Genomic DNA, 23,759 nt, shown 5'->3' on the forward strand with positions numbered 1-23,759 from the left:
TGACAGCTAACATCCATTGGTGACCTTTGCTAGATGGCGGGTTAATCTGGCCAATCATATCCATAGGCCAACCCCTGAACGGCCATGGCTTAATGATAGGATTCATCACTGATGCCGGCACCATCTGAACCTTGCCGAATCTCTGACATGCCTGACACCCCTTGTAATATTTAAAGCAATCCTCAAGCATGGTAGGCCAGTAATATCCCGATCGTCTAATCAGCCATTTCATCTTATGAGCCGATTGATGAGTATCGCAGGCTCCTTCATGAACCTCATGCAAGAGTCGATTCGACTCCGAAGGCCCCAAACATTTAAGCAGTAATCCTTCCAAAGTCCTGTAGAACATGTCGTCCCCTATCAGAAAATACTTCATAGCTTTGAGTCTTATCCTTCTGGGTGCCCCCCGAGCCGAATCCTTCAAATAATTGAAGATATCGGCTCTCCAGTCTCCAGGTTCTAGAAACTGAACCTCTACATCGACCCCATTGGTTGTTTCCTTGTATCCGGAAGCCATCTGTGCTAAGTCATTGGCTTCACTGTTCAAAGTCCTTCGTATCCAGTGGAAATTAATGTACCTGAATTGTGACATCAACTCACGGCACTGCATCCATATCGGAAAAAGAGCCTCGCTCTCACATTTATATTCTTCCGTGAGCTGAGAAATCACCAGTTTTGAATCCCCAAATATTTCCACTGCTTCTGCACCAGCTTCCAGGAGTAATTCCATTTCCTTGCGAACGGCCTCATACTCTACTAAATTATTGGTGCATGGAGTAGCCATCCTGATGGAAAAAGAATAAGTCGCCCCACGAGGCGATACCAAAAGAATTCCTACGCCGCACTCATCAATACAAGCCGATCCATCGAAAAACATGACCCAGGCACGTACAAAAAGTGCAGACACGTCAGTGTTGACCCTATCTGCAATGAGATCCGCCAGTGCCTGCCCCTTGATTGCCTTTGCAGGTTGATATCGGATATCGAATTCTGACAATGCAAACATCCATTTTCCTAGTCGGCCTTTCAGAATAGGAGCCGACAGCATATGCTTGATGACATCAGATTTACATATGACAATCGTTTCCGCCGAGAGCAAAATATGTCGAAGCTTTGTACATGTAAAGAATAAACAAAGGCAAAGCTTTTCGATCTCAGGATACCTGGTTTCGGCGTCCAACATGCGCCTGCTGAGGTAGAAGAAAACCCTCTCCTAATCATCATGTTTCTGAATTAGAACCGAGGCGATGGAAGTGTCACCCACGGACATGTACACGTAGAAAGGCCTGTCCTGCCGTGGAGGAACCAAAACTGGAGGCTTCGACAAGTATCCCTTGATTTCATCGAAAGCTTACTACTGCTCTGCCCCCCAGTGAAACTCATCCTCAGACTTGATCTTCACCAGACCCATGAACGGCTCGATATGCCCAGACAGATTGGAGATAAATCGCCTGACAAAGTTGATTTTGCCGATGAGCTTTTGTAACTCCTTCTTCGTAGTAGGCGGCTTCATTGTCTTTACCGCTTCTTGACTCTTCAAGCCGATCTCAATTCCTCGTTCATGTACCAGGAATCCTAAGAACTGACTGGCCGATACGCCAAAGACACATTTCTTCGGGTTCATTTTGAGCCCAAACTTCCGAGTCCGCTCCAAAACCTTACGCAAATCTTCCAGATGCCCCCCAGCCGACGTGGACTTGACCACGACATCATCAATGTAGATTTCTACCAGCTTGCCGATAAGATCATGAAAAATGTAATTCATGGCACGTTGATACGTTGCACCGGCATTTTTCAATCCAAAGGTCATAACCAAGTACTCGAACAAGCCGACCGCGCCTGATACTCTGAACGCGGTCTTGCTTATATCCTCTAGGGCCATGAAGATCTGGTTGTAGCTGGTATTACCATCCATAAAGCTCAGCATTTTGTAACCGGCAGCGGCATTGATCAATATTTCTGCCACGGGCATCAGATATTCATCATTTGGCGTCGCTCTGTTGAGGTCTCTGAAATCCACGCAGACTCTCCATCGGCCATCCTTCTTCTGTACAGGGACCACACTGGAGATCCATTCTGCATACCTACATGGCCTGATGAACCCTGCGTCCATCATCTTTTGCACCTCTTTCTTGACCTCCTCCAGGACTTCAGCCTTCATCTGCCTTGCTCGTTGTTGATACGGCCGAAATCCTTTCTTAAGCGGGAGCCGTTGTTCGACGATGCTTCTATCTAGACCAGGCATTTCAGTATAATCCCACGCGAAACAATCCCGGTATTCCCTCAACAGTGCTATCATCGGCTCTCGTAGGCTCGGGTCTAGCTTCTTGCTGATAAATGTTGGTCGTGGCTTATCCCCGGGACCAATATCAACTTCCTCCAAATCGTCAGCTGATGTAAACCCGTACCCTAACTTGTCATCGCCTATAAGATCGACTGTGGACGCAGGCGACTCGTCATCATCTGCCACGTCGACAGCAAACACGGGGAGATGACAAAAGAAAATTCTCGGCCGACCGCACGGGCCGGCCGTTTCTATATTACCCCTCGAAACTGAATGCTCATTAAACAACCAACTGCCAGAGCAGGCTAAAGTCTGTCCACAATGTAACAGTTTCGACTCTAAACAAGAATTGTCTATTTTTGGGGGCCGGTCGCTGGGACCGGCCTCTCTAACCCTGCTAGGCTCCGTGGCGTGCCCGGACATATTTATTCTGTGAGGCCAGTGGATAAGACCAGCCTCAATCCGTTTTTTGTTGCTTCGATCCGGTCACAGTCTTCCAGCGCGATCCCTGAAATCGGCTCTTGCCCTTCCGCGTCCCAGGCTTTCATGTCTGCGAGCGAAACCTCGCTGGAGTCATCTGCACGGACCACCTCCACTTCATCGCCATCCCATTGGACCAAACACTGGTGCATCGTGGAGGGGACACAACAATTGGCGTGAATCCAATCCCTCCCAAGCAGCACTGTGTACGTACTCTTACTGTTGACGATGAAGAACGAGGTTGGGACGGTCTTGCGGCCAACTGTCAACTCCACATTGAGGACGCCCTGTGCCTCCGACGGCTGGCCGTTGAAATCATTGAGCATCACGTTGGTCTTGATAAGATCAGCAGCAGAACGACCCAATCGGCGCAGTACTGAGTACAGCATTAGATTGACCGCGGCGCTAGTGTCAACCAACATCCTGTTCACAGGCTTGCCATCGATGAGGCCCTTGAGATATAATCCCTTCAAGTGCTTGTAGCTTTTCTCCTTGGGCTTCTCGAAGATGATCGGCTGTGGGCCAAGATCCAGTTGTGCGACGGCCAATTCCTCCGGTTGGGGCGCCCGAAACTTCGACGGGAGCACGAACACCATATTCACATCAGCCGATGGCTTTTCATCGGCTCTTGGCTGCTTGGGGTGCCACTCCCTCCTTGGAGGGTGCCTTTCCACCCTTCGCGGGTGCCTGACTTGCTCCGCGAGATCCGGACATGCTTTCCTCAGCACGTCGAGGTACCTTGCTTCTGCCTCCTCGAGATTGCGTAAGCGCTGAACTCTGCGCTTCTGTGAGCGGCTGAGCCCGTCAGGACACCATCGTGGACGATGATTCTTATCTTCCTCTTCTAGCTCAAGATCATCCCTGGATGGCCGCTTAACATGGTCGTCGTGACGCGCTCTGGGCCCCAAGCACTGGAATACCGATGTCTCGCCTGGCTGGCGTCCCCGAGGCCTGCACTCCAAGCAATCATCGATAGAAGGTAATCGGCTCATGCCGGAATTCCAACAATACCTGAAGAAGGGGCAATGCCAGTGGTCGCATATAGCCTGGCGCCTCCCCAGCGTCCTCCCTGTGCGGTGCTCATACTCCTCCTCTTCCGATTCATATCGGCGGCGCAACTTGTACTGATACTGGTATTTTTCCAGAAGCCGATTGGAAGCTGGGAGTTGATTGCGGATGTGACGCACTTGTTCTTCAGTAACGTGTTGTTGCTCCGGCTCCTCTTCATCCTGGGGCCGTTTGCCAGAAGCGGCCTCTTTCCTCTGCTCGTCACGGCGGTGCATGGGTCCCGCCATGTTAATCTGAAATGCCAAATTTTGGCCCTCAGGTCCAAAATCCGACAGCTCCACCACGTTAGTTTGCGGGAATGGTTGACTATCCACCTTCATCGTGTGCTGGGCCAAAATTAATCGGCCTTGCTCGATAGCTGATTGGATCTGCCGACACAGCTCCTTGCAATCATTCGTGGCATGGGTGAACGAGTGGTGCCACTTGCAGTACAGTCTCCCCTGCAGCTCTTGCGTCGTTGGCAGCTTGTGATTCTCTAGGAGCTTCAACTGCTTTTCCTTGAGCAGTAAGTCGAATATCTGCTCTGCCTTGGCCACATCAAAGTCAAAGTCCTTCACAAGCCCCTTCTGTTTGACCCACTTGCACGGGATGGGGTTTGCCCCCCGGGTCCATTCTGCCACAGCCACTTCTTGTTTCCCACCATAATCATCGAAATCATCTGCTTGGGCCATGTTTACATGGCGCTTGAATTTTTCCTGGTATAACTCTGGGTGATAGTGTTCATATGCCGTGAGCTTCTGCACCATGTGCGGCAGAGAAGTGAATTCCAACTAAAAAGCCAGATCCTTGATCGGCTTAGCGAGCCCCAAAACTGCCAAATCGACTGCCTCCTTCTCTGTGATGCACGATGAGTAGCGTCGATTCTTAACTTCTCTGAAGCGCTGCACGTACTCCGACACACTTTCCCCTCGCTTCTGCTTAACTTGGGCGAGGTCAGCAATCCCGGCTTCAGCAGCCTCTGAATGATACTGGGTGTGGAAATGATCTTCCAGCTGCCTCCAAGTCCTGATCGAATCTGGAGGCAGTGAAGTATACCACCCAAAGGCTGAACCCGTGAGAGACTGGGAGAAGAAACGGACCCTTAGAGGATCCGACACTGAGATCATCCCGAGCTGCGTTAGGTATCGGCTCACATGCTCGATAGAGCTGGCCCCTTCTGACCCGCTGAACTTGGTGAACTCCGGGAGCCGATACTTGGGTGGTAACGGGATCAAGTCGTAATCACTTGGATACGGCTTAGAATAGCCTATCGCCTTTCTCTTGGGCAGGATGTCGAACTGGTCCCTTAATATTGCACTGACCTTCTCCGCACTCAGAACTCCTGGGGCCGAGGGCTCAGCACTCGGCCCGGTAGCGTACTTCGCTAGTCATGCCTATTTCTCCGCATCTGCCCCTAAAGCTCCCGCATTCGCCAGCTGTCCAGCGCGCGTTGGGTTGATGTTATCAGGTATGCACACGCAAGTGTAGCCGTGCGGGATCTCCTTAGGCGGCTCATTCAGGAACTGGCCTTCTCTAGGGTCACCGTCGATCTTGCAGACGATGTAGATCGGCAAACTTTGCGGTCCTGGGGCTGTGAGCGAGTGCAATACTGGTGGCCTAGAGTGGAGCAAGGCTTCTCCCCTGTGACTCCCCAGGATTGGTCCTGATGGGGAGTACTGGTTCTTGATCACCTCCTGGACGACACGATGTGCCACACGCTCGAGCTCATTCACCAAGCTTTCTGAGTGCCGATGAAGCATGTGAGCCACCATATAGTTCATCTCCTGGCGCAGGGCTCTGGTGCGCTCCTCTGATGGTACTGACAAGTCAACGTTGTCGAGAGCGCCTTCGGGTGAGAACCCCTTCCACCTGATGTCGTGGTTGCGGGTCCTCTCGAAAGAGCCGATGAGATCGGCTTCGAACTGAGCTTTGACCTCATCATATTTTTGCTTGTGTTCTAGAGTTAGCTCTTCATACGTGACAGGTTTGGTGACCGGCGAAATCGGTGCTTGGTCCTGAGGTGCTGTCATCTCTGCGGCGAGCGTTGTTGCTGATGAAGGTCCCACCAGGCGTGCCAGAATGTGTTGTCGGTCAAAACCCACCGGCGAGTAGCGACAGGAAACACGAAGAGCTGGGAGGTCGCCGGGGCGCTGGCAGGCACTGCTCCCACGTCAACGGCCCGCAATCCTAGCACACGCCGCGGCTTTCCAAGACGCAGGGCGTGCCACCTGACCTATACCCGATCAGGAAGGTGCGAACGTGCTTGCGACGATTTGCCTGCATACACAAACACGTGTAGACATAAGTCCGAGCCGTGGTCGGCTCCCCGGGACGATCTTGCATCGGCTTTAAAGAGCCGATCGAGTCCCGGTGTCAGATTGGATCTGCATATATCCGGATATTGATAAATAAAGCAAATAATTGTAAAACTGCTTCAATTAAATCTAGCTAATCTAATCCACGACGGTAAATGCTTCACTACTAGATCGGAACATTCTACACGTAATTGGGCCTAATGAGCATAATAAATAACTAAATATTAACCAGAATAGAGGCCTAAGAACAAGCGAAAGCCGATTCCCGGATCAATTCCCTGTTAAGACTAAGGTAAAGCATCTAATACGTCACCGGATCATCTAACCCGTTTGCAAGGCCTAACCTAGCAGATATTACGCCAATTCTTAAGTATAAGAACAAACCATAACAGATTAGATCTACTAGATAGAAAAGAAGCAGGGCGTCACCTCTACGCGACTAATTCCATACAACGAGAATTAGTATAGGATTAAAACATGATCGCACGGAGATTACATGATGTTCGTAGATGATAAGCAACAAAAGCACGATGAATCTACTAGAGATCATGCTACGAAAATCAGGATAACTAGTACTACTCGCCATCAAAAATGCTTCAGTACGAGTAATACCAAGGTAAAAGCAAAAACAATGCTGCCCTGATCGCGAGAAGCGATCAGGGCAGCATGGCGCTTACTTGGATGAAACCCTAGAATTAGGTGTGGCGGTGCGCCGAGAGTTGTAGTTTGCGAAACGTGATAACGTTCCCCCCTTACAAATATCATAGGGTACATATTTATACTCTGGAAACAATCTAAACTAAAGTGTTCATCTCGGACTCTATCTCTAACTCAAACTGGACTAAATCTAAAAATACTTGGCCCAAAGGCCCACGCAGGAGCCGATTCGTAAGCCTCCTTCAATTTCTTCGTTAAGACCAATTCACTCGCGGCCCATTAATTAACCTGTTAATTTATGGCGATAACACATATCAACTTAAACAAATTTGTACTAACTAAACTCTTGATGCATTTCTAAAAATTAGGGGGTGTTTTGGGGAGGGGGTCTAAAGCTTTAGTCCCATCAGATATTTGAACACCAATTATAAGTAGGCTAACTATAAAATTAATTACATAAATGCAGACTAATTGATGAGACAAATCCATTAAACCTAACTAATTCATCATTAGCACATATTTGCTTTAGCACAGACTAATTGGACATAATAGATTTATCTCGCCAATTAGCCTCCATTTGTACAATTAATTTTATAATTAATTAATATTTAATACTCTTAATTATTATCAACATCCCATTCCAATATAACGAGGACTGAAGTTTTAATCCTCACCCCAAACGGGCCCTTTATACTTTTTATTGCTTTGTCAGCCCCACCCCCAATTCAAGTTTGCTACTCCCTCCGTCCTAAAATAAATGCAATTTTAGGACCAAGCACACAAATCAATACTAGTAGTAAAATTACCAGAATATTTTTTGTTTTTTGTGGTGAGTGAATGGGGTGTTAGTTGTCTTTTATGAGAATCTTCTAGAAATTGGCTTGTCTTTTGTGATAGGTCGGTAAAGTTAACATTTTTTGTGGGACAAATTTTGAACTTTAGAGTTGTATTTATTTTTGGACGAAGGGAGTACTTTTTAAGTAAAAAAAAAAAAGAGTTTGCTACTTTTACCTCAATGACAGGTGGGACCGAGACCCACCAGTGTGGCCAGCCGCGGCTCCGCCTTCGCAAATGCGCAAATGCCCGTGCGCAGTCGCCGCGCCGCCGCCTCCCCTGACGCCTGACGCTGCGCATGCGCCGCCACCATCACCATCTCACCCTTGCCGCGGCCAGGTCCCACGCGGCCCTCCTTAAGTCCGGCATCTGCTTCCCCACGCCCTGGAACCAGCTCCTCACCGCGTACTCCGGCTCCGGCTCCGGCCTCGCCACCGCGCGCCGGGTGTTCGACGAGATCCCCCTCCCGGACGCGGTCTCCTGGAACTCCCTCCTTGCCGCGCACGTCTCCGCCGGCGCGCACCAGGACGCATGGCGCCTGCTCCGGGCCATGCACGCGCGGGGCCTCGCAGCCAGCACTTTCGCTCTCGGCTCCGCGCTCCGCTCCGCCGCCGCGACGCGCCGCCTCGCGATCGGCGCCCAGCTGCAGTCGTTTTCCGTCAAGTCTGGCCTCGCCGACAATGTCGTCCCCGCTAGCGCGTTGGTCGACGTGTACGCGAAATGTGGCCGCTTGCCTGATGCTCGCCGCGTGTTCGACGGAATGCCTGCACGGAATACCGTTTCTTGGAATGCGCTCATTGCAGGGTATGCGGAGTCTTGGGATCTTTCACAAGCGGTGGCGCTGTTTCTTGAGATGGAGCGGGAGGGGCTGACCCCAGATGAAGCGACATTCGCCGTGTTGCTTGTTGCGGTTGAGGGTCCGAGCTGGTGTTTCTTGATGCAAGAGTTGCACGGGAAGATTGTGAAGTATGGATCAGCGTTGGGTTTGGTTGTGTCGAATGCAGCAATCACTGTGTACTCACAGTGTGGGGCCCTTGCAGACTCTAGAAGGATCTTTGAAGGAATAGAAAGTAAGGACTTGATATCATGGAATTCTATGCTTGGAGCCTATGCTTACCATGGGATGGATGAAGAGGCAATGAGATTCTTTGTCAGGATGATGCAAGAGAGTGGAGTCCGGCCTGACATGTATAGCTTCTCAAGTATCATAAGTGTGTGTTCAGAGCATGGGCGCGATCACCGAGGGAGAGGACTACATGGTTTGGTGATGAAGATTGGTTTGGAAGGAGTCACACATGTTTGCAATGCTCTTATTGCCATGTACACTAGGTTCACTGAGAACTGTATGATGGAAGATGCATGTAAGTGCTTTAATTCATTGGTGCTTAAGGACACAGTCTCCTGGAACTCTATGTTAACTGGATATTCACAGCATGGTTTGAGTGCTGATGCTTTGAGATTCTTCAGATGCATGCAGTCAGAGAATATTAGAACAGACGAGTTTGCATTCTCTGCTGCTCTGCGGTCCTGCTCAGACCTTGCTGTACTTCAGTTAGGTAGACAAATACACAGTTTAGTCATCCAATCTGGGTTTTCTTCCAATGACTTTGTTTCAAGCTCACTGATCTTCATGTATTCTAAGAGTGGAATGCTTGGAGATGCAAGAAAGTCTTTTGAAGAGGCAGATAAGAGTAGCTCAGTTCCCTGGAATTCTATGATGTTTGGTCATGCACAACATGGACAGGCACAGATTGTGACCAACCTCTTCAATGAAATGCTGGAACTTAGGGTTCCTCTGGATCATGTTACCTTTGTTGGCCTGATTACTGCCTACAGTCATGCCGGTCTTGTCGATGAAGGGTCAGAAGTTCTCAATACGATGGAAACTAGGTATGGAATTCCTCTTCGAATGGAGCACTATGCATGTGGTGTTGACCTCTATGGGAGGGCTGGGCAGCTTGACAAAGCAAAAGAGCTTATTGAGTCTATGCCATTTCGACCAGATGCCATGGTTTGGATGACCCTTTTAGGTGCTTGCAAAATCCATGGGAATATGGAACTAGCAAGCGATGTGGCAAGCTATTTACTTGTGGAAGAACCTCGACAGCACTCGACCTATGTTCTTCTCTCCAGCATGTTTTCTGGTCATGGTATGTGGAGTGACAGGGCAATAGTTCAGAAGGTAATGAAGAATAGGGGATTAAGCAAAGTTCCTGGATGGAGCTGGATTGAGGTGAAAAATGAGGTGCATTCTTTCAATGCAGAGGATAGGTCGCACCCAAGGATGGATGAAATATATGAGATGTTAAGAATGTTGCTTCAAGTGGCACATAGGCTTTCTTCTTCTGAAGATGATGAGATTCTCGTGACTACCCAGTGATACATGATCTGCAACTTTATCTCTGAGGGCAATAACATGAGCTTATATTACTCAGAAGTAGGAGTACAATTGTTGATGATCATGTCCGCCAATCAAGGAGCAACGTAGCTCATCCAAGCAGCATAAATGTTATCACAAGAGGCTAGTTTGATAGAAACATTATTCAAGAAAAAAAATATTAGTTTGATAGAAACATGGGCTGGCAAATTTTCCTCCCTATTTACATGAGGAAAAGACAGAGAAATAAAACTCCTACAAAGCTGTTGAACATCATGCCAAATGCTTGATATGATAAACTGAGCACCATCTTGTGTACGGTGTACACATCATCTTGACGATGGATGGATTATCTGACTCCATTATCAGGTTCTGTACCCTTAGTCTTTTTTTAGTTGTGTACATTTCATTCTTATCCAGCTAGTGTTATCCATCTTGGGTCTTGACATTGGGTAGCAAAGCTACGAAAATTATAGAATCTCTTAGATTTAATGCAGATCACAAAAATAGATACTTTTTTTTCAATATTTGTTTAATTCAATTTTGTGTTGGTTTCAGGTGGGAATCGAGACTGATGTTCCTTTCTCGATTCTGCAGCTGGTTGTATCTCAATCCTGGTGGCCAACAACTCAGCTGTGCACCTAACTTAATTGAAATCTCTAATACAAAACCAGCAAGATTGTCCCCAATCTAGATTGGCATTCGCAGGCAGGATTTTAGGGAAACAAGACAATAGAAGGAAAAGAATTGACACGGTGTGCTTGTAAACTTGTTCGTGTCAATCAAACTGAGGTACTCGGAGGGTATCCATTGTTCTTGGTTAATTCAGTTTCGGCTGCCAATCATGAACTTGAGTGAGCATAAGGTCTCTGCCTATGGAGCGGACATCTTTCCTTTCAATCAAACTTTGGCAAAGTGTAAACTTACCAAAGCTTTTTTGGAAAGAAAATTTGGTTTTAAACAACGGTCAAACTGGTACAAATCAAACGGTAGCGTTTGGTTAGGCAAAACTGTCAATCAAACGTGGCAGCAAAATGTCGCCGTCAAAAACAATGAGCCACGTGATGAAACGGAAACGAAAAGGTCACCGCCCAAGCCAAACCAACCCCACCTCCGCCGCTCCCACCAACTGCCCCCGATCTCGGCCATGGCGGAGGAGGGCTCCGGCGCCGGCGCGGAAATGGACGCACTCATCCGGCGGCTGAGGCTCCACCAGGCGGTTCCATCACCGTACGACCCCGCACCAGAGGCGACCCCCGCGGCCGATGGCGGCGGCGGCGAGCTGTTCCGGCCGCGGAGGGCCGCCGTGCTCGTATGCCTCTTCCGGGGCGCCGCAGGCGAGCTCCGCGTCATCCTCACCAAGCGCTCGTCCACGCTCTCTACCCATTCCGGTGAGCCTCTAGCTCGCTTCCTTGCTTGCCCTTCTTCCGTCCTTTGCCTTGTTTAACTCTAGTAACGAGCCAGAACAAGCCTCCGTCTCCCGAATTACAACTAATAACAACCTGGGTTTTTGATTATTCAAATAAAAAACATTGGGTTTGTACCTTGTTGTAAATTAAGCTTAGTTGCCACATAAGTTCAGGCAACCTAGCTTGCTGCTGTGTGCAGATTTTTCTTGCTATACAATAGCTTCTACAATTGTAGATCAAGCTTACAAAGTGGAGTGCAGTTTCATCTCAAAATATGAGCAAATTTTTCCTATCTTTCTGTTTGCTATTGAGAGGTTGCTTAGCTCAAATCAGTTCCCACAAGCTACTGAAATGTGAAGAATGTAGTAGGTCAATTCTTGGTTAAGTTTGTGATGACCATTTCTATGCATTTGTTTATGATTTGTTTCCTCCATCTGGGATTTCAGGTGAAGTTTCTTTGCCAGGAGGAAAGGCTGAGGAGGGTGATGCAGATGATGCAGCAACAGCATTAAGGGAGTCAAAAGAGGAGATTGGGCTTGATCCATCTCTGGTCACAGTTGTTGCATCTCTTGAACACTTCTTGTCCAAGGTGCCATGCCTTTTGTTCTCACTTGAATCCAAAGAAAAATTCTCACTTGAATGCCTTTTGTATGAAACTTTATCCTTTGGTTGTTTGGACTCTGCAGCCAAACACACATGTGCAACTAAACTAACTTCTCTCATGATTGTTTACAGATGTCTCGAGGATAAATGGATAATGCATAGAGTCTGAATTATTTTTTCAAAAGTTCTTTACTGCCAGATTACATTCAATAATCATTTTTAAAACTTTGGACTTCGGATCACGGGCGGAGCTAGGCTTAGTTATTGGGTCAGCTGACCCTGATAAAATTCCATCAATCCTGTAGAAACTACTAAACTACTGTTCATATGTGTTGATGTCCCCAGTGTGCCAAGGGCAATGACCCCAGTGGTCTTGTTGTCTAGCTCCACCCCTGTTTAGGGTAGCAATCATTCTGCATCCCACAGAAATTCATATTATTGTCCTTTGGTATCTTGGATCACAATCATCATAAATTCTATTGGATGGCATGCATATCAAGTGCTTTACTAATCAGAGATATAAAATGATTTTGTAATATGATTAGGACCAAATTTGTTTTGCTGTTTCATGTGGAAACTATTCAGCTTATTCTGATGGTGCTCAATGTCATTACTTCTTAAGCAGTGGTGCCATGATCATTTTCTTTGTCATGGTGCTCTACAGCATAGAGGTTTTCCTTAACATTACAGTAGGGAGGGAAGGAGGTTTGCCTTAACATTACAGTAGGGATGGAGGGAGGTTTGCCTTAACATTACTGTAGGGAGAAAGGGAGGGAGTAATTCTTTTCCATGCTGTTAAAGTAAAATGGGTATGAGTGACCTATCAGTAGGTCAGGACTCGGGGATCCCTATCAATTGCTGAAGGTATTCTTTGTGTCCTTGGCAGCATCTTCTGGTAGTTGTTCCTGTTATTGGCATACTCTCAGACATACAAGCGTTTATACCTGTTCTTAATGTTGCTGAGGTGGACGAAATATTTGATGTACCCCTGGAGATGTTCCTCAAGGTTAGTTACTTTGTATTCTTGTGATGCTAAGATTTATCGATGGTACCTGTAACAGCCTTCAGCAATTTATCAGAAAAATTATGGTAACAGCATGTGCTACCATACTGCTGCAATTAACAGAATGTATATGAAAATATTTCCAGAATGGTGAACTGTGATAGGCTGACATATTAAATCAATAATTGCAAGTACCGAGAGATCTGCTTGATTTTCATTGGTACCATGGCCCCTTTTATGCCCTGACCCATTTGAGTTGAATGGCACAGGATGAGAACAGGACATCAGAGGAACGGGAAAAGATGGGGCAGACATTTACAGTTCATTACTTCACTTATGTAAAAGGGGATCAGAAGTACTTAATCTGGGGTCTGACGGCCCGCATTCTTATCCATGCTGCTTCAGTTGTATATGAGCGCCCACCAGACTTTCCTGAGCGAAGAGCACATTTCAACTTACCAAAGTATGCAAAGGATTCCTCTTCAATGCTGGCAGGGCTTGCCAAACACTAGTCTCTATGACACTATCTTAAGTATAGACTACTGGCCCAGTACTGGGGGATGTAGGAGATTTCACTGCAAGAAATGATTACAGAATCCATGGGGAGTCCAAATCATATATGGTGTCATTTTAATTTAGATTCTTTGCACAATCTTTTAGTCGACACAATAGTAACATTTACAATTAGAACAATGCTAAATATACTTTATAGCCGTCAAATGGTCCATTTCGATACTGTTTATGCAATTGAATTGTATGTATATACCATATTGTTCTGTTTAATGCATTGTTCATTTGTTCTATAAGGATAAGAAGGTTCGGAACTAATTTCATTCTCCTGGTTATGTTGTTTCTGCAAATGGCCATCTTGAACTCTTCATTTTTTTTAGTCCCCCTTTTTTTAGGCTCAATACAATCAGAACTGGTGTCTTCCAAGTTCCATCGCACTGGTTCTTCATGATGTTCTGTCACAAAATTCTAATATCTAACGACCAAAGTCCATTTTTTTTTTAAAGCAAAGTCCAGCATGAAACGTGGTTATTTTGGAATGGGCAACTTAACCGAACGGTGCAGATAAAAGAGCAAAGTAACAAAAAAGAAGAGTTAAATACACCAGCGGCCCTCGAACTTATCCCCAAGTGCCACTTAGGTCCACGAACTCGCAAAATCGAAATCTGGCTCCCTGAACTTGTTAAGTTGTGCCACTTAGTTCCATACCCTTTCAAAGGGCATGAATATATGCAAAAAGGCCCTTGAGTTTTATCGTCTTCTACCTTCACATCCTTGAGGGATAGAAGGCAGGGCTGCCGCGCGCCTGCCTCTGCGAGCCGCCGGCCTCCACGCCGCGAGCGCGCCTCCCGCGGCCGCGAGCCACCGGCCTCCATGCCGCACGCCCACCTCCGTCGAGCCGCCGACCTGCGCGCCGCTCCTCCCTCCGCCGGCGCGCCTCTCCTCTCGTGCTGGGATGCAATTTGGGATCTTCTACCATTGCATCCCAGCACGGGCAGGCAGCACCCCCAGCGCCACGACCCGAGCGTGGTCGTCGCCCTGCGCCCCTGCGGCGTCGGCCCCGCACAGCCGTCGGTGGCGGCCCCGCACAGCCGTCGGTGGCGGCAGCGGCGTGTGCAAGCAGCAGCAGCGCCGCCGCCGTGACCACGGACCCGCCGCCCAGCACCGGCGCCCTCCGCCTAGGCCCCCTCCTCTGTGAGCACCCTGCCACAGCGCACGTAACCGTCCTCCGCGACCTGCCGCCGCCGCCACGCCCTCAACCCCAGCCCCGGCCCCGGCCCCTGCCCCCGCCTCCGCCGGTGATACCGCCGTGGCCTCGGACTCGCCGCCACCATCGTCGTCGGCAACGGCCGCAACGCTGTCACAGCCTCGGACCCGCCGCCACCGTCGGCGGCGGCGTGCGCAGTGGGCACAAATAGCAGCAGCGCCGCCGCGGCCTCAGACCCTGCCACCCGGCGCTGGTGCCCTCCGCGAGCGCCCTGCGGTGCCACACGTCCTTGTCCTCCAGGGCCTACTGCTGCTGCCACGCCTTCTAGGCCCCTGCCCCAGCATTAACACGGCGGAGCTAGCACCGCCGCCGCCGCTCGTGTCCCACCACGAGAGGAACTTGCAGAGGGTGGAGGCGTGACTCGTGGCTCCCGCACAGGCGGCGCGTCGGTGCTCGTGGCGACCTCTGAGGCGAGCGCGCAGCTATGGACGCCGGGGCCGGAGCATCCGGCGGCGGCGGGAGCAGGGTGCGCCCTCCACACCCCGGCCCCCGCCTCTACCGGCAACACCGCCGCGGCCTCGGAATCACCGCCGCCATCGTCATCAGCGCGTGCAGCGAGCGCGAGCAGCGGGAGTAGTAGCAGCAGCGCCGTCACGACCTCGGCGCGTGCGGCGGCCTCGCCGCGAGGCAGCCCAGCATGGGAGCCGGCGCTCGGAGGTGGCCTCGCCGTGGGAGGCGGCCCTCGATGGGAGGCGGTCTCAGCGCGGGAGGCCAATCGGCTGCGGGTGCTCGCCGGCAGCAGGCTGGGCGCAGGCAGGGCCCGGCCCTAGCCTCCCGCGGTGGCTGCCCGGCGGCGGCGTGGCTGTAGGGCAGGTGATGGGGCGGCGGTGCTCTGGACGTCGGGGCGGGAGTGGCTGCCGGCGGTAGGAGCAGCGTGTCTGATTGAGAAAGAGGTGAAAGAGATGAGGAGGATCTACATATAGAAGATGATAAAATTCAAGGGCTTTTTTGCATATATTCATGCCACGTGGCGCCACATCAAGTGGTATGGACCTAAGTGGCACAACTTAACAAGTTCAGGGTGCCAGATTTCGATTTTGCAAGTTTGTGGACCTAAGTGGCACCTCGGAACAAGTTCGAGGGCCGCTGGTGTACATCAGTGTACCTCAGGATCCAAAATTTTGGTCACTATACTGAATGTTTGCCAAATAAGTAATCTTTGGCCAGCTAAAGCTAGAAGTTCAATAGTCCAGTAGTGTAATGAAAAAAGTTCTGATATCTTATGACTTGCTAATACATAATCTCAACCTAATGCCATACAGATGATCCTTCTCAGTGCATTACATGGCTAAGTGTTTGATGTTTATTGGGATGTTTTGAGGATAAGGAATTTTCACTCACTAGCACCCTAGGAATAGACCAAGAAGTTGCATGCTCAACTATGCACATCTTCCACTTGAAGCACATTTGATATCAAATTGTTCAATACTTGTCTTGACTTAGCACAAAATTAGAAAGCTAAAACAGGATGCACCTGTATTTGAGAAAAAAAAACATATTACACCTGGGATCTGTGGATTGAAATTGCAATCCTAATGGTATTAGTAGTTAATGATCAGGAATAGAGGGGAAAACGACTAAGGTACCAAGCAAGTTTTGGCTTTTGTTTTCACGTTTCATGTTGGCAATATTTGTTTCAGACACATCATATGAATTAAGTGATACAAGATTGATCAATAAAGAAATTGCAGCAGTGGCATTATCCCAGATAGCTGTATTTGCCTTGGCTTAGGAGAGACTTTAGTTCAGGCCATGTAATTAACATGTTTCTCCCTGAAATGAAATAAGCATGAGGCCACATTAATTCCATCGCAGCCAACCTAGATTCCAAATGGACCCAAACTTCTTGTTTTGTCTGGGACATGAGTGGCTTCGTCCTATGTTTCGTTTACCTTAGATAGCTTGCCTTGCTAATATCAACTCGTGGAAGTTAACTGATCCATGTGTAGCTTAACTATATTCATCTGAGCATAACTTACTACGAATACCATGCAAAATTGTAGGTGAAGATTTGATTCGGTTTACGATGAAAATGATGACTATTTTATCCATTTATTTAGGATTTGTTATCTCCGTTGGAATTTTCAGGGGAAGTTGCATTACCAAGTGGAAAGGCTGAGGGCGATGCTGATGATGCAGCAACAGCATTAAGGGAGTCAAAAGAGGAGATTGGGCTTGACCCAGCCCTGGTTACCATTGTTACATATCTTGAACACTTCTTGTCCAAAGTACAGTTCCTTCCATTCTCAGTTAAAGCACAATGGAATATTTTCTCACAGTTGGTAACATGTCGATGCATCAATGTAATAGCAGCCTTTCCCTTTTTGTCATTCAGAGAACCAAATACATGTGTGCAGCTAAACCAGTCTCACTCAGATCTGAGAAAACCTATTAGCAGATCACATTTGTTAAACAATTTTTCTCTTACTCTGAGATAGCAATGGTTCCACATCACATAGGAAGTCATTTTTTTTCTCTTCTTGCAGTCTTGAATTACCATCATAATGTCTATTTAGTTGCATATCAATTTTTTACTTATCACAAAACTGGAAAATTGATTTTGTGATATGATGTCAATACAGTTGTGCTGCCATTGGTATGACTGCGCAACTGGTTAAAATGTCCAAAATTGTCCTTTTTAAGGAACTATTAAGTCGTTACACTTGACCATTTTCTTAGTCTTGGTGTCTTATTTAGGATTTGATCGCAGTATTATGGAAGTTCACCTTATTATCAATCTGTCAATACTTTGTTTCAGATTTCGTGTGTAAAATTGGTCTGTGAACGTCATGTGCAAAATGTCTATTAAGATTATTGTGGTACCTCTCACATGAAGATGGAGTTAATGTGAAATTCATATGAAATGTCCCACCACTTATTTCTATCCATATCATTCAGATATAGAGCAGAAGCTAGACTTGTAAATTCAGCTACTGAATGTGTTGTTGTAAAATGTCTAATCAAGTAGGCTAGGAGTTCCCTTTTGTTTCACTGCAACACATGCATGCAGAATGTCTCCCCAAAAAGTGCATTTCAGGATTTTTCCTCCCCTTGCTCGCTGACATGTGGTCTCAGGTCCTAAATAGTGGCGCATGGAATGGCACTTGATGTGGCAAATAATGAATACCCCCCCCCCCCCAAAAAAAAAAAATTGTGCCTCACCATTTAGGACTTTAGTTAATAGGCTATGCACAAATTCTATTTTTACATTATAAATATTCTGCATGTCTTTGGCAGCATCTTCTGGTAGTTGTTCCTGTTGTTGGCATACTTTCAGACATACAAGCATTTAAACCTGTTCTTAATGTCGCTGAGGTGGATGAAATTTTCGATGTTCCTCAAGGTTAGTATCATTTATGTTCTTACATGCTAACTATGAATGTGTAGGATTTATCTTGTAGCATTTCTATTTAACATGGCAATTTATTGTGCAGCTGGATTTTCTATTTACCACAAAAATGACTAGTTTACTGATAAAAGCATGTTAACTGCATGTGCTACCACACTGCTGCGATACACTGTTCTGTGATGATCTGCATGTCGTACTTGCCAAAACAGCAAGCTATGATAGGCTGTCATATAAAATTAGTACTTGTTTGCAAAGACAGAGAAGAGGACCTTGTTTCATTTTACTTGATATTATTAGTACTATACCCATGTCATTTTTATCCTGTGGTCTATCTGTGGTGACTGGCGCAGGATGAGAACCGGACATCTAATGAGCTAGAATGGATGGGGCAGCCATTTACAATTCATCACTTCACCTACGAGAAAGGAAATGAGAATTACATAATCTGGGGCCTGACTGCCGGCATCCTGATCCATGCTGCTTCAGTTGTATACCAGCGACAACCGGACTTTCCTGAGAAAAGAGCACAGTTTAACTTGCCAAAGTACTCAAAGGAGTGTTATTCCATGCCATCATCAGGACTGTGAAACGCTAATCTCTACAGTTGCGTCTCAACTATATCAGATTGGAGCATATAACAGACAAGTGCACATGAAGTTGTAGAATCCAAGGGGAGTGCAGAACCATATTCTTGCATATGATTTATATTCTTTTTAAAACCGAAACAATAGGGTAACGACACTACTGACATTAAGAACAATGTTACTAATATCAGAGTGTACACAGCTGATTGTCCTGCTGATGCGAACAAAGCACCTGCTCTAATGAAATTTGATTATATACTAGTCATATTGTACTACTGATATTTTGTCCATAAAGATTGCAAGTGTGTGAACTCCTTTTGTGTTACTGATCCTCTTGGACCTGCATTTGGCCACTGGTCCTGATGAGTCTACGCTGCAGTATCCTTTTGACCATTTTGCTCGCTGCAATCAGAACATGGTGAGTCCGCTTTGGGTTCCCCGCAATCACACTAGTGGGTCTTCTGCTTTCACATGTTGATTTGTCACATTCTAGTGGCCGGCTTTTGACGGAATTAACTTTGGTACGAGCTATGTAATTGGAGAAACAAAAGCAGATGAGGTGAATGGTACAGTAGATAATAGTAATAGATTGCTAGCGTGTGCTTCTCTTAGTCTGCGTGCAGATCATGGAGGTTCTTTTGTGCAACAGAAAGGACAGTACGTGGTACTTCTGCCTTTATCAGCTACACGTTTGACAACTTCACATCACATTTCTGTTGCTTTTTGTTGTGCTGGCTTTGAATCTCATTGGGCTGGGTGGGTAGTGCAGGATTCTTCACGGGCATTCAGAAAAAAGAACCTAAATAGTGGTGAGTGCCTTTTGGGTTAGAACTGGGCATGGAACGTCTTTTGCAGTTCTTCATGGGTTCGTCATGTGGGAGGGCTCCATCTCCATGGATATCAAAGAAAAGAATAGAACAAAGGGTAACATTAGAATGCTAGAATCCTAGAGTCCGTGTGATGCCTTAGAACTTCAAGATGTCATGCACAAACACCAAGCAGGGTTAGAAATATCGGCCGCAATTTCGCGATATGCCCGATATATCGGGTTTATCGGTGGGGTCCGATATTTTTTTTATCGGCCGAAATTGATTTAATGAATATTTTTTATACTAAAAAGTAAATTAAAAAATAAATAAAAAATAAAAAATAAAAATAAAAAATCCCGATATTCCCGATATATCGGTTTTATCGGTGGGTTCCGATTTTTTTCTCCTACCGGAATTAAAAACCCTGACACCAAGTCGTTCGGAACATTTGCTTTGTCTATGAGGCGAAAGTTTGAGTGGTAATTTGTAGGAAACTATGCTAGGGATCCCCTTAGCGTACACCTCTCTCCAATCCCGTGAAATCGTCATCCATCGGTGACGCCTTCTCCACCAATGCCGTCTTCGACCTGGAGTCGGCCGTGCGCAGCACTCCTCTGGTAGCAACACCAGCACCATTATCTCCTTGGCGTCCACGCCCATCCAAAGCTGCAAATGTGAGTCCCCCGCACGCCTTGCTGGTACCAGTGCCATCCTTCCTTTTCCATGAGCCGCAATAGCCAGACGAGCATGCTGAGGGAGTGCTGCTGTCTTCCTCTGCTTGTTTCGCGGCACGCGCCGCCTGCCGGCCAAATACGCCACTACCGAGCGCATCCACACGCCGACCCCTCCCGCGGCAATGTGGAGCCCAAACCACCGCCGTCTTCGTCAAGGTCAAGCAGCTCCAATCATCCGTAATTCGGCACCGGCAAGCGACCCCACGCCCTCCCCTTTCTATTTTGGGCCTATTTGGTATGGCTTTGGCTGTGGCTGAAAAATCTCCAACTCTGGTTTCTTTGATGAAGCGGTTTTTACTGGTTCCGAATTGTCTACTTGATAAAACGTTTGGTAAAACTTTGGTAAAACAACATCTCCAGTTATTTCAAAGGATGAAATGTCCATATTAACATTATACTTTTTATTTTTAAGAGAAAAAGATTTTCCGTTTCATTTCAACGAAAAGAAACTAATTCGATAGATCAAGGTTGAGCGTGTATTCGAAGACCCGCCTGCCACAGTACTAAGAGGGAAAATAGCTAAATCTGCTAGAGGTTCACTCTCCACACCAGAGTTATTGTGAAGATCGCCAGAAACTGATAAACTTCCCACACGACCCCCTTGCAACGTCTCCCAGTTCAGGGGCGGAGCTACGTGGTGGCATAGGGGTCGACCTACCCCGACGATTTCCACAGATCCTTTATACCCAACTGATTTTCACCGTGTTAGACTCGGTTAAACTTCAACAAGAAGCCTGCTGACCCCGGTGGCATTTTGTTCTAGCTCCGCCCCTGTCCCAGTTTGTTGTCCACAGCCGGCGCCAACAATACCCCCATGGAGCATCCCTTCCAAAAGGGGAGGCATCTTTCTCAGAACAGCAAAACATGTTAGGACCATCTATCTTATTTTTATAATCAATAATTTTACGCCACATTGCCGCATCACTCAAGTGATAGCGGGGAATCCACGAAGCCAACAGACACATATTCATTTGTTGATGGTCAGGAACCCAGGCTCCTATAATCTTTTTCAAAGATACTAATTTCCAGTGGGCTAACTGGTACTTGTGTTTCCCTTCTTCCAGATTATTCCAAAAGAAATGGGCTATTTGTGAATTGATAGATTCAATAGCCCATTTAAAAAACTTGATAATAGACATAAGATAAGTAGGGATACTTGTTAGGCAGGATTTCCAAAGGGTCAACCTCCCTCCGTAAGAAAGAAGTTTACCCTTCCACCCAGCAATCTTCTTGATGACTTTATCTACAATAAGTTGGATATCCTCTTTTCTCAACTTAGGTTGATGTAGGGGAATACCCAAATAGATGAAGGGAAGGGTGCCCACGTTACAGTAGAACAACCTTGCAAATTGCAACGTTGTCTCCTCCTCCAAACCCAGCATCATAATATTTTGCTTTTATCAAAATTTATATTCATTCCAGAAAGTTTTCCATAGCAGGATAACAGCCATTTGAAGTTCTGAGTCTTACCTAAATTATTTTCAAGAAAGAGTAAGGTGTTGTCTGCAATAAGGAGATGCAATGCGATGAATTCAATAAGAGCAACTTTAGCAGGGTCCCTACTTGAATTCCTAATTTTAAAGTAGGAGCTAAGAGCCAAAACATTATCTCCAGTAGGGTTCCTACTTAGATCCTTAGAGTAGGGAGGCACCCAAATTCCCCCAATAGGCCCCTTCTACCATGGGTCCCTGGGGAGGCCCCTGTTTTTTATTGTTTCCTCCCTCACGGAGAACTACTCGAGCACCCCGTCGCCGAGCTGCCACTGCCCCAAGCCCCCATGCGCCACTGCGGCGAACCGAGCTGGTAGCGCGACCCTTGCTGCTGTGCGTCGCCGCCGTGGACCGGGTCGGCAGCGCTATTGCCGCCGCGGAACCGGCCCGCCACCATCATGGAATCGCGCCGCTGCCACGGTAGAACCGGGTCGCCGTTGCCGCCGCCGCCATGGAACCGCAACCGCACTACTGCCACTGCCTGTGGAGTCTGTGGTAGAGACGAGAGAGAGAGAGAGAGAGAGAGAGAGAGAGAGAGAGGGTACAGTGGAGTATGCGGTGGGGAAGGAGGGAGAGAAGAGGAGGAAGAGATAAGCTTCACTGCTGGCCCCGCATGTCATAATGAAAAGGGTGGATGAGAGATTGACATGTGGCTCCCACATGTCATAATAGGACTAATAAGAGTAGGAGCTTAGTATAGGAGTTGTTGCTGGATTTGATGGAAAAAACACATCCCTAGAAAGTAGGGACAACACCTACTCAATAAAGTAGGGACTGTTGCTAGAGATGCTTAACTTGAAGAATAAATCAATAAAAGCACTGAGTAGAGTCCTTTTTATAATTTTACCATCAAGAATCTATATATAAAATACATTTATAGAATGGAGTAAATTGCAAAAAAAATATAGCCCCCTCTCTAGATTCAGTAACTAGTCTCGCTATCGCCGAAAGAATGCAACTCTCGCTTTTTGATGACTCGAACAATTTGAAGTTTGACAAAATTTATACAAAAAATTACTACAATTTATATCTTCAAATAGATTTAGTATGAAAATATATTACACAATTAATCTAATAATACTTATTTCATAATCTAAATATTAATACTATTTTGCATAAATTTAAAATTATTTGACACATCGGAAAAACGCGACTGGTATTTTTTTAAAGGATGGAGGGGGCATGATTTTAGGAAAAAACTGGGGTGGGCACCGGATGCCCACCAAGTAATCCCGTAATCGATCCGACGGCGAGGCCTCCGCAGCTCTGAAACGAGTCCGCGTGCCTCCGAAACGAGCCGGACGTGCATCCAAAACGAGAAGGAAGTGGCTCCGAAACAAGCCGGACCTGGATCGCATCGGCTCCACCCTTAAGAAAGCTGAGGCCGTCGTCTCCTGCAGCGTCAACAGGTGCCAGCCTGCCAGGCGTGCCGAGCAGCACCGAAGGTCGAGGCCTGGGTCCTCAGGAGCGGCGGGAGGTGGAGCCGACGGTACAACGTGCAGTTGTGCGGCGGCGTGTGGCAGGAGTGATGACTGCGTGATGGCGGACAGCGACCAGATTGGCCAGGGCAAGTACGTGATGGCGCACAGGCTGCGCGATGCCGAGAGGGAAAGTAGCCGTCGGGCGGGGAGGAGGCGCCACCGGACGGAATCGGTCGCGGGCGACAGGGAGGCGGCGCCTGGGGCAGCGGCGAGTGGGGGCAAAAGCGGGGAGGGGGAGCGGAGGATGCGGCGGACTCCAACGATGACGATGCAGATGGATAAGAAGCGGAGCCGGAAGACATCTGCCGAGAGCTGATCGGAAACGAGAAAAGAAGCCGAGGCGAGCTTTTTTCCCAGCTGGAAATGGAGCCGCGCGCCTCAGGAGCCATTGCTATTCGATTGCGAGTGCCCACCCCAGTTTTTTCCTGATTTTATCCGTCTGCTCCGTGGGGGTTGGGTTGGGATGGGACTTGGGACTCGAAAAGGGGGTACTCATTTGTGTTGTCAAGGTAAAACGACAAGCTAC

The 23,759-nt window shown here is 47.5% G+C and overlaps 1 protein-coding gene across 5 annotated transcripts; it reads left to right on the forward strand.

The window, feature by feature from the left end:
• Positions 1-7,815: 7,815 nt before the first annotated feature.
• On the forward strand, positions 7,816-19,009 carry LOC120678374 (nudix hydrolase 15, mitochondrial-like). Of its 5 annotated transcripts, XR_005676505.1 has the most exons (5): positions 7,816-10,363; positions 10,553-11,385; positions 11,850-11,992; positions 12,893-13,012; positions 13,279-13,845. XR_005676505.1 is itself a non-coding variant. In XM_039959535.1 (4 exons), the coding sequence occupies exons 1-4, from the start codon at positions 10,839-10,841 to the stop codon at positions 18,720-18,722; spliced, it is 1,047 nt and encodes a 348-aa protein (XP_039815469.1). In that variant the 5' UTR covers positions 10,554-10,838; the 3' UTR covers positions 18,723-19,009. The 5 variants fall into 5 exon arrangements, 2 of the variants coding, with proteins under 2 accessions (XP_039815469.1, XP_039815467.1); XR_005676504.1 differs by having other exon boundaries at positions 11,850-13,012; positions 13,279-13,842; XR_005676506.1 differs by having other exon boundaries at positions 7,827-10,363; positions 10,592-11,385; positions 11,850-13,012; positions 13,279-13,842.
• Positions 19,010-23,759: the final 4,750 nt, after the last annotated feature.

This window comes from Panicum virgatum, chromosome 6N, assembly GCF_016808335.1.
Source record: "Panicum virgatum strain AP13 chromosome 6N, P.virgatum_v5, whole genome shotgun sequence".
NCBI classification, from domain to species: domain Eukaryota; kingdom Viridiplantae; phylum Streptophyta; class Magnoliopsida; order Poales; family Poaceae; genus Panicum; species Panicum virgatum.

Excerpts from the sequence above, each read along its gene's own strand:
- LOC120678374 (XM_039959533.1), top strand. The coding sequence starts at position 10,839 with ATGAACTTGAGTGAGCATAAGGTCTCTGCCTATGGAGCGGACATCTTT. Across the intron at positions 11,993-12,892 it reads TTGAACACTTCTTGTCCAAG|CATCTTCTGGTAGTTGTTCC; the intron begins GTGCCATGCCTT and ends TGTCCTTGGCAG. Across the intron at positions 13,013-13,278 it reads CCCTGGAGATGTTCCTCAAG|GATGAGAACAGGACATCAGA; the intron begins GTTAGTTACTTT and ends TGAATGGCACAG.